We start from the raw sequence: 13,610 nt of genomic DNA, 5'->3' as shown, positions 1-13,610 counted from the left end.
TCCCAACCTTGTACAAAAACAAATCTCCCATGCCTTATCTTTCCAGTCCCCCACCACCTCACAAAGTTCCACTGTCCGGCCACAGAGGAGCATTCCACTTGTAGCTCAGTACCACCCAGGACTGGAGCAACTGAATTACATTCTCCGCCAAGGTTGTGACTACCTCTTATTGTGCCCTGAAATGAGAAATGTCCTGCCCACTATCCTTCTCACCTCTCCCACAGTGGTATTCCCCCGACCACAGAACCTACACGATATACTCGTCCATCCATATACAATCCCTGCTCCCAACCCCTAGCTCATGGCTCATACCCCTGTAATAGACCTAATGCAAGACCAGTCCTATAAATCCTACCACCACCTACTCCAGTCTGGTCAAAACATCACCTATCCCATCAAAGGCAGGACTACCTGTGAAACCAGTCATGTGATCAAAAAGCTAATCTGCAGCCACTGTGCTGCATTCTATGTGGGCATGACAACCAACAAGCTGTCTGCCCACATGAATGACCACTGACAAACAGAGGCCAAGAAACAAGTGGATGACCCTGTTGGCACTACACACGCTGGCAGATGATGTTCACCAAACATTTGCCATACCCACACCCAACCATTGGAATGTCATATTGTGTACCGTGATTCGTCATTCCTCACAATGTTTTTCCAGTGTTCAATTGTCCAATGTTTACGCTCCTTACTCAAAGTGAGGCATTGTTTGGCATTTACCACCTTGACGTGTGGCTTATGAGCAGCCACTCGATTGTGAAATCCAAGTTTTCTCACCTCCCACCTAACTGTCATAATACTTGCAGTTTGGATAGATGGATAGAAGTCTGCCTATTACACATTATGACCCTCTTCAACTGTCGCCAGTCTGTCCAGTCTGTCAGTCAACAGACGAGGTTGACCTGTACGCTTTTGTGCTGTACATGTCCTTTCATGTTTCTACTTCACTATCACATTGGAAACAGTGGACCTAGGGATGTTTAGGTGTGTGGAAACCTTGCATACAGACATATGACACAAGTAACACCCAATCACCTGACCATGTTCAAAGTCCATGAGTTCTGTGGAGCCCCCCGTTCTGCTTTCTCACAATGTCTAATGACCACTGAGGTCGCTGATATGGAGTATCTGGCAGTAGGTGGCAGCAAAATGCACCTAATACAAAAAACATATGTTTTTGAGGGTGTCTGGATACTTTTGATCACATAGTGTATCAGTCATTTCCAGAGCCCTCACCTTTTGCCCACTCCCAAATTCAATCATGCAGGACTTGTTAAAGACCTTCTCTCCTTCTCTCAGTCCCTACAGTGGAAACTTTTTTTTGCCACCAGCCTTACGTATCAGACTCTACCAAAGACCAATGTTGAACCCTGCCTAACTCAGTTTGCTCCTCCATACAACTGCGATCCAACCTCACTGCCCTCAAATCACCCCTATCAACTTTCCAGAATTTCTTAACTTCTAACCTTGTCTCACCATCATTCCTCTAAACCCTCGATAAGCAAACTAACTTTACATATGCAGAAAGAATGACAGTGCACCATCTAAAAACTGCTCCTGACCTTATAATCCTACCTGTGGATAAAGGATCCACCACTGTTGTTTCGAACTGCAAGGATTGTCTGGCAGTAGGAATCTGCCAGCTGTCAGATACATCCACCTACAAACGTTGTCACAGTGACCCATTCAAGAAATCCAGGAGGATCTCCAATCACTCGTCAAATCCTTAGGTCCATCCCAGAACCTCTCCCCGGAGTCCATGTCTCAGCTCACCCCTACCACTCCCAGCACTCTTACCTTCTACACGCTTCCTAAAGTCCATAAACCCAACCACCCAGGATGCCCCAATGTGGCCAGTTACTGTGCCCCCACTGAGAGCATCTCTGCTCCCATAGACCAACACCTTCAACCTACTACCCACAACCTGCCCTCCTATGTAAAAGCTACCAACCATTTCCTCCACCGACTCTCCACAGTTCCTGTCCCTTTTACACACGGTGTCCTGCTCATCACTATTGATGCCACTTCCCTTTACACTAACATCCCTAATACCCATGGCCTTACCACTATTGAACACTACCTTTCCACTGGTTGTACTCAACCCAACAAGTCACCATCCTAGATGCTGACCTCCACCTCAAAGATGATTAGATCAGTACCTCCATCCACATCAAACCCACTAATTACCAACAATACCATCCTGTTGCTGAGGACACTGCCAAACATGACATCCTTCATTTCAGTGACTGCTTCACAGCCTTTTCCATATGGACCTTTCCCACCAACACAGGTTTTTCTGAATTGCGCTGGTGAGAATTTCTCCTGCAGTATATCCTACATTCCCATAACCCTCCTGGCCTCAACCTTTGTTAGTCATTGTCCTCTCCCATCCACCCCTTTCTCTATTCCCATTCCAGCACTACACATCCCTCTTTCCTCCATCACACCCAGTCTTTTAGGTTCTCTCCTTTTCTGCTATCAAATACCCCCTCCCCACCTCTACTTAGCCCTTTGGTTAACCTCCCAACTGCACATAGCCGCCCTACCCTCTTTCTACCTTGACCCTGTGCACTCCTCAACAGCACGTCACTGTCCACCACCCCTACCCTACTATCCTTTCCCCTCTACACCCCAGTCTCCTCCTTACTCTCACCCAGTTGGCACTCCCATCATGCACTGGTGTTGCTGCTCACAGTGTGGCCTCAGTTGCCTGAGAGTGCAGTCGTGTGTGTGTGTGTGTGTGTGTTTGTCGTCAAATTTTCACAAAGGCCTTACTGGCCGAAAGCTATATTTATGACAGTCTTTTTGTTGTGTCTATCTGGGACTCAGTGTATCCTTTTCACAATATTGTTTCTTTACATACTGGATTTTCCATTGCTCAAATCATCTTTCGTTTCCTTCCATCAGTACTTTTCTACTACTCTCCAATTTGTTGCCTAATATCCCCATGAGCCAATAAAATGTCACCATTCATCTTATGTAACACTTCTAGCTTCATTTCGGTTGGCACCGTCACTCATGGTCCCAATTTCTTATCCTCCCCGCATGAACCATGGACCTTGCCATTGGTGGGCAGTCTTGCGTGCCTCAGCGATATGGATGGCTGTACCGTAGGTATCTGTTGAGAGGCCAGACAAACATGTGGTTCCTGAAAAGGGGCAGCAGCCTTTTCAGTAGTTGCAGGGACAACAGTCTGGATGATTGACTGATCTGGCCTTGTAACACTAACCAAAACAGCCTTGCTGTGATGGTACTGCAAACATTACAAGCATGCAGCTTTACTGTATGGTTAAATGATAATGGCGTCCTCTTGGGTAAAATATTCCGGAGGTAAAATAGTCCCCCATTCGGATCTCCAGGTGGGGAGTACTCAGGAGGACGTCATTATCAGGAGAACGAGAACTGGCGTTCTACGGATCGGAGCGTGGAATATCAGATCCCTTAATCGGGCAGGTAGATTAGAAAATTTAAAAAGGGAAATGGATAGGTTAAAGTTAGATATAGTGGGAATTAGTGAAGTTCGGTGGCAGGAGGAACAAGACTTTTGGTCAGGTGAATACAGCGTTATAAATACAGAATCAAATAGGGGTAATGCAGGAGTAGGTTTAATAATGAATAAAAATAGGAGTGTGGGTAAGCTACTACAAACATCATAGTGAACACATTATTGTGGCCAAGATAGACATGAATCCCATGCCTACTACAGTAGTACAAGTTTATATGCCAACTAGCTCTGCAGATGATGAAGAAATTGATGAAATGTATGATGAGATAAAAGAAATTATTCAGGCAGTGCAGGGAGACGAAAATTTAATAGTCATGGCTGAATGGAATTTGAGAGTAGGAAAAGGGAGAGAAGGAAACATAGTAGGTGAATATGGTTTGGGGGTAAGAAATGAAAGAGGAAGCCGTCTGGTAGAATTTTGCACAGAGCATAAGATAATCCTAGCTAACACTTGGTTCTAGAAACAAAAAAGGAGGTTGTATACATGGAAGAATCCTGGAGATGCTAGAAGGTATCAGATAGATTATATAACGGTAAGACAGAGATTTAGGAACCAGGTTTTAAATTGTAAGACATTTCCAGGGGCAGATGTCAACTCTGACCATAATCTATTGGTTATGAACTGTAGATTAAAACTGAAGAAACTGCAAAAAGGTGGGAATTTAAGGAGATGAGACCTGGATAAACTGACTAAACCAGAGGTTGTACAAAGTTTCAGGGAGAGCATAAGGGCACAATTGACAGGAATGGGGGAAAGAAGTACAGTAGAAGAAGAATGGGTAGCTCTGAGGGATGAAGTAGTGAAGGCAGCAGAGGATCAAGTAGGTAAAAAGACGAGGGCTAGTAGAAATCCTTGGGTAACAGAACAAATATTAAATATGACTGCTGAAAGGAGAAAATATAAAAATGCTGTAAATGAAGCAGTCAAAAAGGAATACAAACGTCTCAAAAATGATATTGACAGGAAGTGCAAAATGGTTAAGCAGTGATGGCTAGAGGACAAATGTAAGGATGTAGAGGCTTATCTCACTAGGGGTAAGATAGATACTGCCTACAGGAAAATTAAAGAGACCTTTGGAGAAAAGAGAACCACTTGTATGAATATCAAGAGCTCAGATGGAAAACCAGTTCTAAGCAAAGAAGGGAAAGCAGAAAGATGGAAGGAGTATATAGAGGGTATAGAGGGCGATGTACTTGAGGACAATATTATGGAAATGGAAGAGGATGTAGATGAGATGAAATGGGAGATACAATACTGCATGAAGAGTTTGACAGAGCACTGAAAGACCTGAGTCGAAACAAGGCCCCGAAGGGTAGACAACATTCCATTAGAACTACTGACGGCCTTGGGAGAGCCAGTCCTGACAAAACTCTCCAGCTGGTGAGCAAGATGCATGAGACAGGCGAAATACCCTCAGACTTCAAGAAGAATATAATAATTCCAACCTCAAAGAAACCAGTTGTTGACAGATGTGAAAATTACCAAACTATCGGTTTAATAAGTAACAGCTGCAAAATACTAACACGAATTCTTACAGACAAATGGAAAAACTGGTAGAAGCCGACCTCGGTGAAGATCAGTTTGGATTCCGTAGAAATGTTGGAACACGTGAGGCAATACTGACCCTATGACTTATCTTAGAAGAAAGATTAAGGAAAGGCAAACCTACGTTTCTATCATTTGTAGACTTAGAGAAAGCTTTTGACAATGTTGACTGGAATACTCTCTTTCAAATTCTAAAGGTGGCAGGGGTAAAATACAGGGAGCAAAAGGCTATTTACAGTTTGTACAGAAACCAGATGGCAGTTATAAGAGTCGAGGGGCATGAAAGGGATGCAGTGGTTGGGAAGGGGGTGAGACAGGGTTGTAGCCTCTCCCCGATGTTATTCAATCTGTATATTGAGCAAGTAGTAAAGGATGGAATGTAGTCGAATTAAGTCGGGTGATGCTGAGGGAATTAGATTAGGAAATGAGACACTTAAAGTAGTAAAGGAGTTTTGCTATTTGGGGAGCATAATAACTGATGACGGTCAAAATAGAGAAGATGTAATATGTAGACTGGCAATGACAAGGAAAGCGTTTCTGAAGAAGAGAAATTTGTTAACATCGAGTCTAGATTTGAGTGTCAGGAAGTCGTTTCTGAAAGTATTTGTGTGGAGTGTAGCCTTGTATGGAAGTGAAATGTGGACGATAAATAGTGTGTGCTACAGAAGAATGCTGAAGATTAGATGGGTGGATCACATAACTAATGAGGAGGTATTGGATAGAATTGGGGAAAAGAGGAATTTGTGGCACACCTTGACAAGAAGGAGGGACCGGTTGGTAGGACATGTTCTGAGGCATCAAGGGATCACAAATTTAGCTTTGGAGGGCAGCATGGAGGGTAAAAATTGCAGAGGGAGACCAAGAGATAAATACACTAAGCAGATTCAGAAGGATGTAGGTTGCAGTAAGTACTGAGAGATGAAGAAGCTTGCACAGGATAGGGTAGCATGGAGAGCTGCATCATACCAGTCTCAGGACTGAAGACCACAACAACAGTGTAGTGTCATCAGCGAAAATGGTGAATCTACAATATTCCGTACAGAGAGGGAGATCATTTATAAATATAATAAAATGTAGAGGGCCCAGAACTGAGCCCAACATAATAATCAGTCTGGCATGCTAAACCACTGTTGCTTGCCATATCTTCATTGGCCCTTTGCACTGCTTGTTATTCCCCAAGTTCATGACCTAGTGACTGTATTACAGCTATTTTTCTGATTATTCCATCTGTATTTCCATGCTTTTTTCTTAGCTTGTGGATAACTTTTTATACAAATTCACAGAGTTTTAGTGCCCACCTTGTCAATCTACTGGATGGACCTTCAAACCAAGTAACCACTTCAAAGCAGAACAGTTCATCACTTCCTCAAGCCTCCTTCCACACAGGTAGCACCAGAACTACGTCAGTCCATACATCAACTCAAGCATTTCCTTTCTATTTTAGCACTATTCGTTGCTGCATTCAACTGGCTCGATGCATAGGTAACAGGGCATTCTTGATCATCAACCTCCTGGCTCAAAACACACCCCATAGTATGATTCAACCCATCACCTGATAATATGAACTCATTCTGGAAGTCTGGAAACACCAACACCAGAATCAACATTAATACCCTTTCCGACCCGACAAATGCTTGCTGGCATTCTTTCGACCATACAAACTTAATTCCCTGCTTTAGAAGTTTTGAGAGCAGCCTGGCAACAACCACAAACCTCTTTATGAATTTTCCATAATAATTTGCAAGACTGAGTAATGATTGTAATTCCTTGGTTGCCCATGGTACTGGAAACTTTTGCACTCCCTGTATTAACCTTCAATCAGTTCTTACACTCTCCATGCTAATGATATGGCCCAGATAGTTAACCCCTTCCAGCACAACATAACATTTTACCATTCTGAGTTTAAAATGAGCTGGTTGTAATTTTTTTTTTAACATTTCCCTCAGACATTGTCTATACTCTCGCTTGTCCCTTGAAAAGATAATTATATAATCAAGATGTGTGAGACCTTTACACACTTTCACTCTTTTCAGCACTCCTTGCAGCATCTTTTGGAATGTTGCTGGCACATTCTCCAACACAAACAGCATTCTCGTATATTGCTGAAAATGCCGTTTTTGTTCTGCCTTCCAGAGCATCTTCTGACCGATGGTATCCACTGCTTTAGTCCATTGTTGAGAATGACTGGCTTTATCCTAGGTTATGTGTTGTCCCCATCATGTTTGGAATTAGTCAGGCATCTGTCATAGTTTTACTGTTCAGTTGATGGTAGCTGCAACAAACCGATACTTCCTTGAGGCATCCGTAGACTTTTTCAGCACGATCACTATTCCCGTTGGTTTATAAATTCCTCCAAAGCTGGTTGCAATGATTGTGGGATTCTGTACGGCCTCCTATACATTGCCACTTATTTGGGTTACTGGAATTGCAGGCAATGGCCCTTGCAGGAGAAAAAAAATCTTGAAATGCTAGCAGGTCCTCCATTTGTGGCCTTTCTGTTCCTCTTAAATGACTCAGTTTCTCATGAAATGCAGTCCTAGCAGCATCCTGTGCATCATCACAGCCAACACCCCCTGTGTGGCAATCTTCCTCATCTGGAATTTCTAATACAGCCAATAACATTTCCTTTGACAACTTAACATCTTCATTGTCAAAATAATCCACATTGATGGGTACTACATTGCCTCCATCCCTCTCTTCTATGCATACAATACTTCATTTCACCAAACAACATACTACATCCAATATTTCACTACCCTCTAGTGATTCTAGTATACATATCATCTGGTAATTCAGGCTCCAAATTCACCCATAGCATCTTCCTGGTGCCTCCTGAAACACGGTCATGCAAATAAAGCCTCAGTGTCATTGCTTATGGTTTAACTGGATTGTTTTGCACATTAGGCATTTTTAGCAGCAAATCAACTGTGACAATAATTTCCCTTAGTACGAATTTCGTCCCACCAGATTTTACTACACATCATTGGAGGTAAATTATGGCATGATATTGATGCAGAAAGGCCAAATCTAGAGTCATGCTGTAGCCCTCGCTTACGTGAGATGCCACTTCTACACATATGAGAATGCAGGCTTTCTCAGCGAATCTCGATGACAAAATCTTCTCAGGTAGACAGCTGAGTCAGTGCGTCATTCTCTGGAAATGTTTCAACAAATTTCTTACTTTCCATCTTCAGGTGAAGTGAAGATGGCAAGTAAGAAACTTGCTGAAACATTGCCAGAGAACAATGCATTGACTTGGCTGTCAACTCGAGAAGATTTTATCATCATATCTACACATTGCTCAAACCTGGTTGCATCGAACAAAAAACTCATCACTACTGACCTGAATGTTCATATATCAGTACCCCATACCCCATGCAAGTTATAACATGTTAGGTTCCAATGCCTGCCTACTTCCCACTAACTCCCTTGAGGCCACTGACGCATTTGCCCCTGTGTCCAACAAAATTTTGTATTTCCTACCATCTATCACACCCATTGTAGCACATTCCATGTCTGCATACATTTTCACTGCATATAATTTTACGAGGAACCCTTATTGGTGACTTTGGGGTTCCCTCCTACGCTTAATGGACCCTTCCTTCCCCCCTGGGCCACCTCTTTTACCACCCCAATGTCCTTGTTGGTGACCTACACCTCCCCTACTACCATTCCCGTTAAACTGATGGACACTCATTCATGGCTGGTAACACTATCCCTGTTTATCCACAATTAAAATATTATTTTTGATGCCAATATATTTCTTCAATCCATCTTACTTGTTGATCTATCAATTTCCTTGTATTCCAGTGCCAACCTCACTGCTGAAGAGTACTCTGCAACTACCTGTTCTATCTATATTAGTTATGTTATTTGTCCATGTTTATCTGAGTTGTGAAAATAAGTGAAGTTGTGGCAGAGGCAAAGTCAGAGAGACAAGTTGTCACCAGTGAGGAGGCTTTGTAATCGTTAGTGAATCAGGTATCTCAGTTTAGAGTGGATATTATGGTTGTGAATAATATATTGGCATAGAAGGATCACAAAATAGAACTGCTGAGGTCTCACGTCCAAGGGGTGGATCTGGCTACTGCTAAACTTATTTGTCCCTTCTCTGACAGGTTGTCTAAGGATATGGTAGCATTTATGAAAGATCTCAAATCATTGTCTAACTTAGGGGATTTGTTGGACATGTAGTTATTGCAGATTGTGATGTTAGAGTTGACAGGGGGAAGTGAAGTCATTTGCAATCTGCACAGAAGTGTAGCATGAAGCATGAAGATCTTTAGCACCTCTGTACATTTCCTCATAGAAATCTCTGGTTCCAAAGCCCTCAGAAAAAATATTGAGTGCTTTCTGCTTTGTCTGTTGTACCACCTCTTTATTCACCTTGTCATTCTGCAATAACTTCGTAGTTGTGAACATTTAACTTCCTAATCCTATCCACAAAGTCCTCAACTGCCTCATTATGCCTTCTGAACACAGCACTCAACTGCTCCTGAAAACACTGCACACTATTCTGCTTCCTATACCATTGTTCCAACCCCTGTCTTGGTCGAACAAACGTCTCTGCATTATGCTACACTTCTGTGCAGATTGCAAATGACTTCACTTCCCCCTGTCAACTCTAACATCACAATCTGCAATAACTACATGTCCAACAAATCCCCTAAGTTAGACAATGATTTGAGATCTTTCATAAATGCTACCATATCCTTAGAAAACCTGTCAGAGAAGGGACAAATAAGTTTAGCAGTAGCCAGATCCACCCCTTGGACGTGAGACCTCAGCAGTTCTATTTTGTGATCCTTCTATGCCAATATATTATTCACAACCATAATATCCACTCTAAACTGAGATACCTGATTCACTAACGTTTACAAAGCCTCCTCACTGGTGACAACTTGTCTCTCTGACTTTACCGAGCGAGGTGGCGCAGTGGTTAGCACACTGGACTCGCATTCGGGAGGACGACGGTTCAATCCCGTCTCCGGCCATCCTGATTTAGGTTTTCCGTGATTTCCCTAAATCGTTTCAGGCAAATGCCGGGATGGTTCCTTTGAAAGGGCACGGCCGATTTCCTTCCCCATCCCTCCCTAACCTGAGCTTGCGCTCCGTCTCTAATGACCTCGTTGTCGACGGGACGTTAAACACCACTAACCTAACCTAACCTCTCTGACTTTGCCTCTGCCACAACTTCACTTATTTTCACAACTCAGATAAACATGGACAAATAACATAACTAATATAGATAGAACAGGTAGTTGCAGAGTACTCTATCAGCTTACTTCTTCTGTCCTACCATGAGTCACCTGAACATCCTATACTGTCCATCTGTGTGCCAAAAATGACTACATGTAAAGCAATTCACTGCTACCAATTCAGTGCAGAGCACACTAACTACACTGCACAGAAGTGAGTAAATTGAATGTGGATCCTGACACCTCACTGATGCCACATATATCACCTGAGGTTACCAACCTGCCCATCAACCTGTAGCTGAAATGTCACCACCACTTACAGCCACACTGACACTGTGGCCAGTAGTCCATGTACAAGTACACGAGCTGACTGATGAATAAAGTTTCAGTTCCGTTACTTTTCTGCTGCCTCACACTTTGTTTCAATTCCATTACTTTCCTGGTGTGTCACACTTTTGGGGCAAGGATGGGGGGACAGGGGAGGGGGAAGTGCAGCATGTGGAAACAATTTATCTAAAAATTGACTTTAGTTAATGTTACCTTTGATATAAACTTGTATTTTTTAATTCTCTCTGTGTCTAGTGCTTTTAAAGGGGTGGAAAAATATACAGAAAGACCACAAAACACAACACATTACCGTGCCTAATATGATGTAGGAAAACTGTTGCCAATCAAACCAGCTTCCAGTTGTCTCTTAATGGACATGTACAAGTCCTGTATGGTTTTCAAGGGAATTTTCTACCATTCTTCCTGCAAGACAGTGGCAAGTTCAGGTAATTATGAGGTAGACGGATAGCAATCGTGTGCCCTTCTCTCTGAAGTAGATCACAAAGGCTCACCAATATGGAGATCTGGTGACTGTGGTGGCCAGAGGAGATGTGGTAATTCATCCTCGTGCTCACAAAACAGTCCTGGATGATGCAGGCCGGTGCTCTGTCATCTTGTAACACAGTGTCACCATTGGTGGACACACACTGTACCATGGGCGGGACCTGATGAGCCAGTATGGTCACATAACCCTTGGCAGTAATGCAAACTTGCAGAGGTACCATGAGGGCTATAGAAGACCATGATACGGCTGCCCAAGTCATCACCAAACCCCCACTGTGTGTCACTCTTGGGACATAATTTTGGCCAGAAGTTATATATGTTGTAAAACGAGATTTGTCTGATCAAATTAAATTCTTCCATTGCTCCATAGTTCACGTTTTCTGGCTTCAGCACCATGTTTTCATGACACGGGCATTTGGATCACTGATGTATGGTTTTGGAATTCCAGCTCATCCTACAATTCCCATCTTATGGAGGTCCCTTCACTTTGTTGTTGTGCTGGTAGGATTCCTGAGTGCAACATTCAGTTCTGCAGTGACTTTTGTACCAGTCATCCTCTAATTTTTTGTCACAAACCTCATCAAAGAACATCTGTCAAAAACACTCAGTACATACTTTTGTCCATGTTTTGAATTAGTGGATGATATTTTATCACTTTTCCTGTATGCAATATAAATCTGATGTAGTTTCTATTGAGGCATCAAATAGTTCAACTAACTTGGTTATGAAAGCACCAGTCATATAAGCGCCAGTAATGTGTCCGCATTTGAATTCACTTAGTTCCAACATAATACACTCATGCTACACTGAACACTGTTCTAACCACAACTGACATTTGCAGTACATTGAGAAAATTGCACAGGTGCTGTTTGTGGTCAAATACAACAGCACCACCTGCAGGCTAGGTTAGCATCTGCATTTATGTTCAAGCATGCATTTTTCATGGTGTTTCCATATTTTTGTCCAACCCCTGTATGTAACAGCATAATTTGTATCTTTTGTTGTGAGTAATAAATTCATTTCAATACACTTAAATGCTGTGTACATTATTATACATGGTGTACCAGTCTTACCTAGAAGGTTATAAGTCAGCTGGTTTTTCAGTTCACTCTCTTTTCCCCAGTTTTCCAATTCACTCTCTTTTTCCTCATTAGAGTTGCAAGCTTATCCCAAACTGCATTAACAAATGTTGAATAACAGAGCTTAAACATTATTTTTATTAATGGTTGTTAATGAAGAATACAAACACTATTGATTCTTTCTGGAGTGAAGATATACAAAATACTCTACCATATTTGTCTGTTTTTAGAAGCACAGTTACAGGTTTTTTTTTATAATGAATAAGATCAAAACAAGTTCCTTTACATTACTGTATTAATTCCATTACACTTTTTAGGCATTTGGATCCAAATGAAATTTTGCATCTCTTTTGTATAGTACACAGAAACAATCTGGTGTTTACACGTCATTGAACCTGAGCTGAATATTTATGTATTTTTGTATGTTAAGTTATTCACAGAGCTCTGTCACTTTAGTGCTGCTTTTTGCCTTATGTTTTACAAGACTCCAAATAACAGTATTTCTTTGACTCTAATTATTAGCCACATATGTTTGTTGCACTTTCAGGTTGACAACAACTTTTGCTCTTGTTTAAGAGACAATGGTTCACATTTTATTTTTCTATCTTTATTTTTTAAATTTTCTTTTGAATGTACCTGGACCTAACCAATTGTGTCCCTTTTTTCCAGATGCTCAAATTGTTGATTGATGCTGGAGCAGACGTGAATTTCAAAGATGACCATGGTTGCTCACCACTTCAAGAAGCCCTTAGTTCTGGAAGTTTTAAGGCATGGTCCCTATATCATTATCCAAACAAGAAATGAAACTCTGTGATGCATACTTTTGTAGCTACTCTTCCTTTCCATGAATATATTGCTCAAAACAAAATTTATAAGCAGATTTTAATGATTCACCAGAGAGCTTGAAAAATGTGTCTGTTTAGTAACTGTGTAGAAAATAACATCCTAGAAGGGAATTACCCAAGTAAAGACAGCATGTGCTTGTCATTTTTTCATTATATCTTTGAATTTTCTGCTATAATAACATACATGTTATTATTATTCTATCGTTTTCACATGGGATATAATGAGTTACGCATGACCCTCTATCTAGCTTATAACAAATAGTACCTCCATAGTTTGGCTTCATAGAGCATTTAAGTAAGCTGTGTCATCCTCTACCAACAATATCACTATATATTTGAATGGAGGTGTCTGTGGTTATCACATCAGCCTGCAAGCTATTCATATCAGCTTTTCCAAATGAGCACAACACTTCCCTTTCATGTAGATCTACACTTGTCTGCATGGGCATGAGTCTATTCCATTTTAGTGTTCTGAAAAAGAAAAATTCCTTGAATTTATTGGAAATCAGAATTTGGTTCTCAGTGCGCCAGCTCATTGCAGAGAATGTATACTTTAGTAGCTGTTAAATATCATTAACGTTATTCACTGCATGCTTAAAG

The 13,610-nt window shown here is 41.6% G+C and overlaps 1 protein-coding gene across 1 annotated transcript in view; it reads left to right on the top strand.

The window, feature by feature from the left end:
• Positions 1 to 12,969, top strand: part of LOC126229628 (putative ankyrin repeat protein RF_0381) — a 243,671-nt gene extending 230,702 nt beyond the window's left edge. The window contains exon 10 of the mRNA XM_049942370.1: positions 12,835 to 12,969. Coding sequence (XP_049798327.1) covers positions 12,835 to 12,969 — 135 coding nt within the window. The remainder of the gene's footprint in view (positions 1 to 12,834) is intronic.
• The last annotated feature ends 641 nt before the right edge of the window (positions 12,970 to 13,610 follow it).

This window comes from Schistocerca nitens, unplaced genomic scaffold (assembly GCF_023898315.1).
Source record: "Schistocerca nitens isolate TAMUIC-IGC-003100 unplaced genomic scaffold, iqSchNite1.1 HiC_scaffold_376, whole genome shotgun sequence".
Taxonomy (NCBI): Eukaryota; Metazoa; Arthropoda; class Insecta; order Orthoptera; family Acrididae; genus Schistocerca; species Schistocerca nitens.
This window is presented reverse-complemented; position numbering and strand designations above follow the sequence as displayed.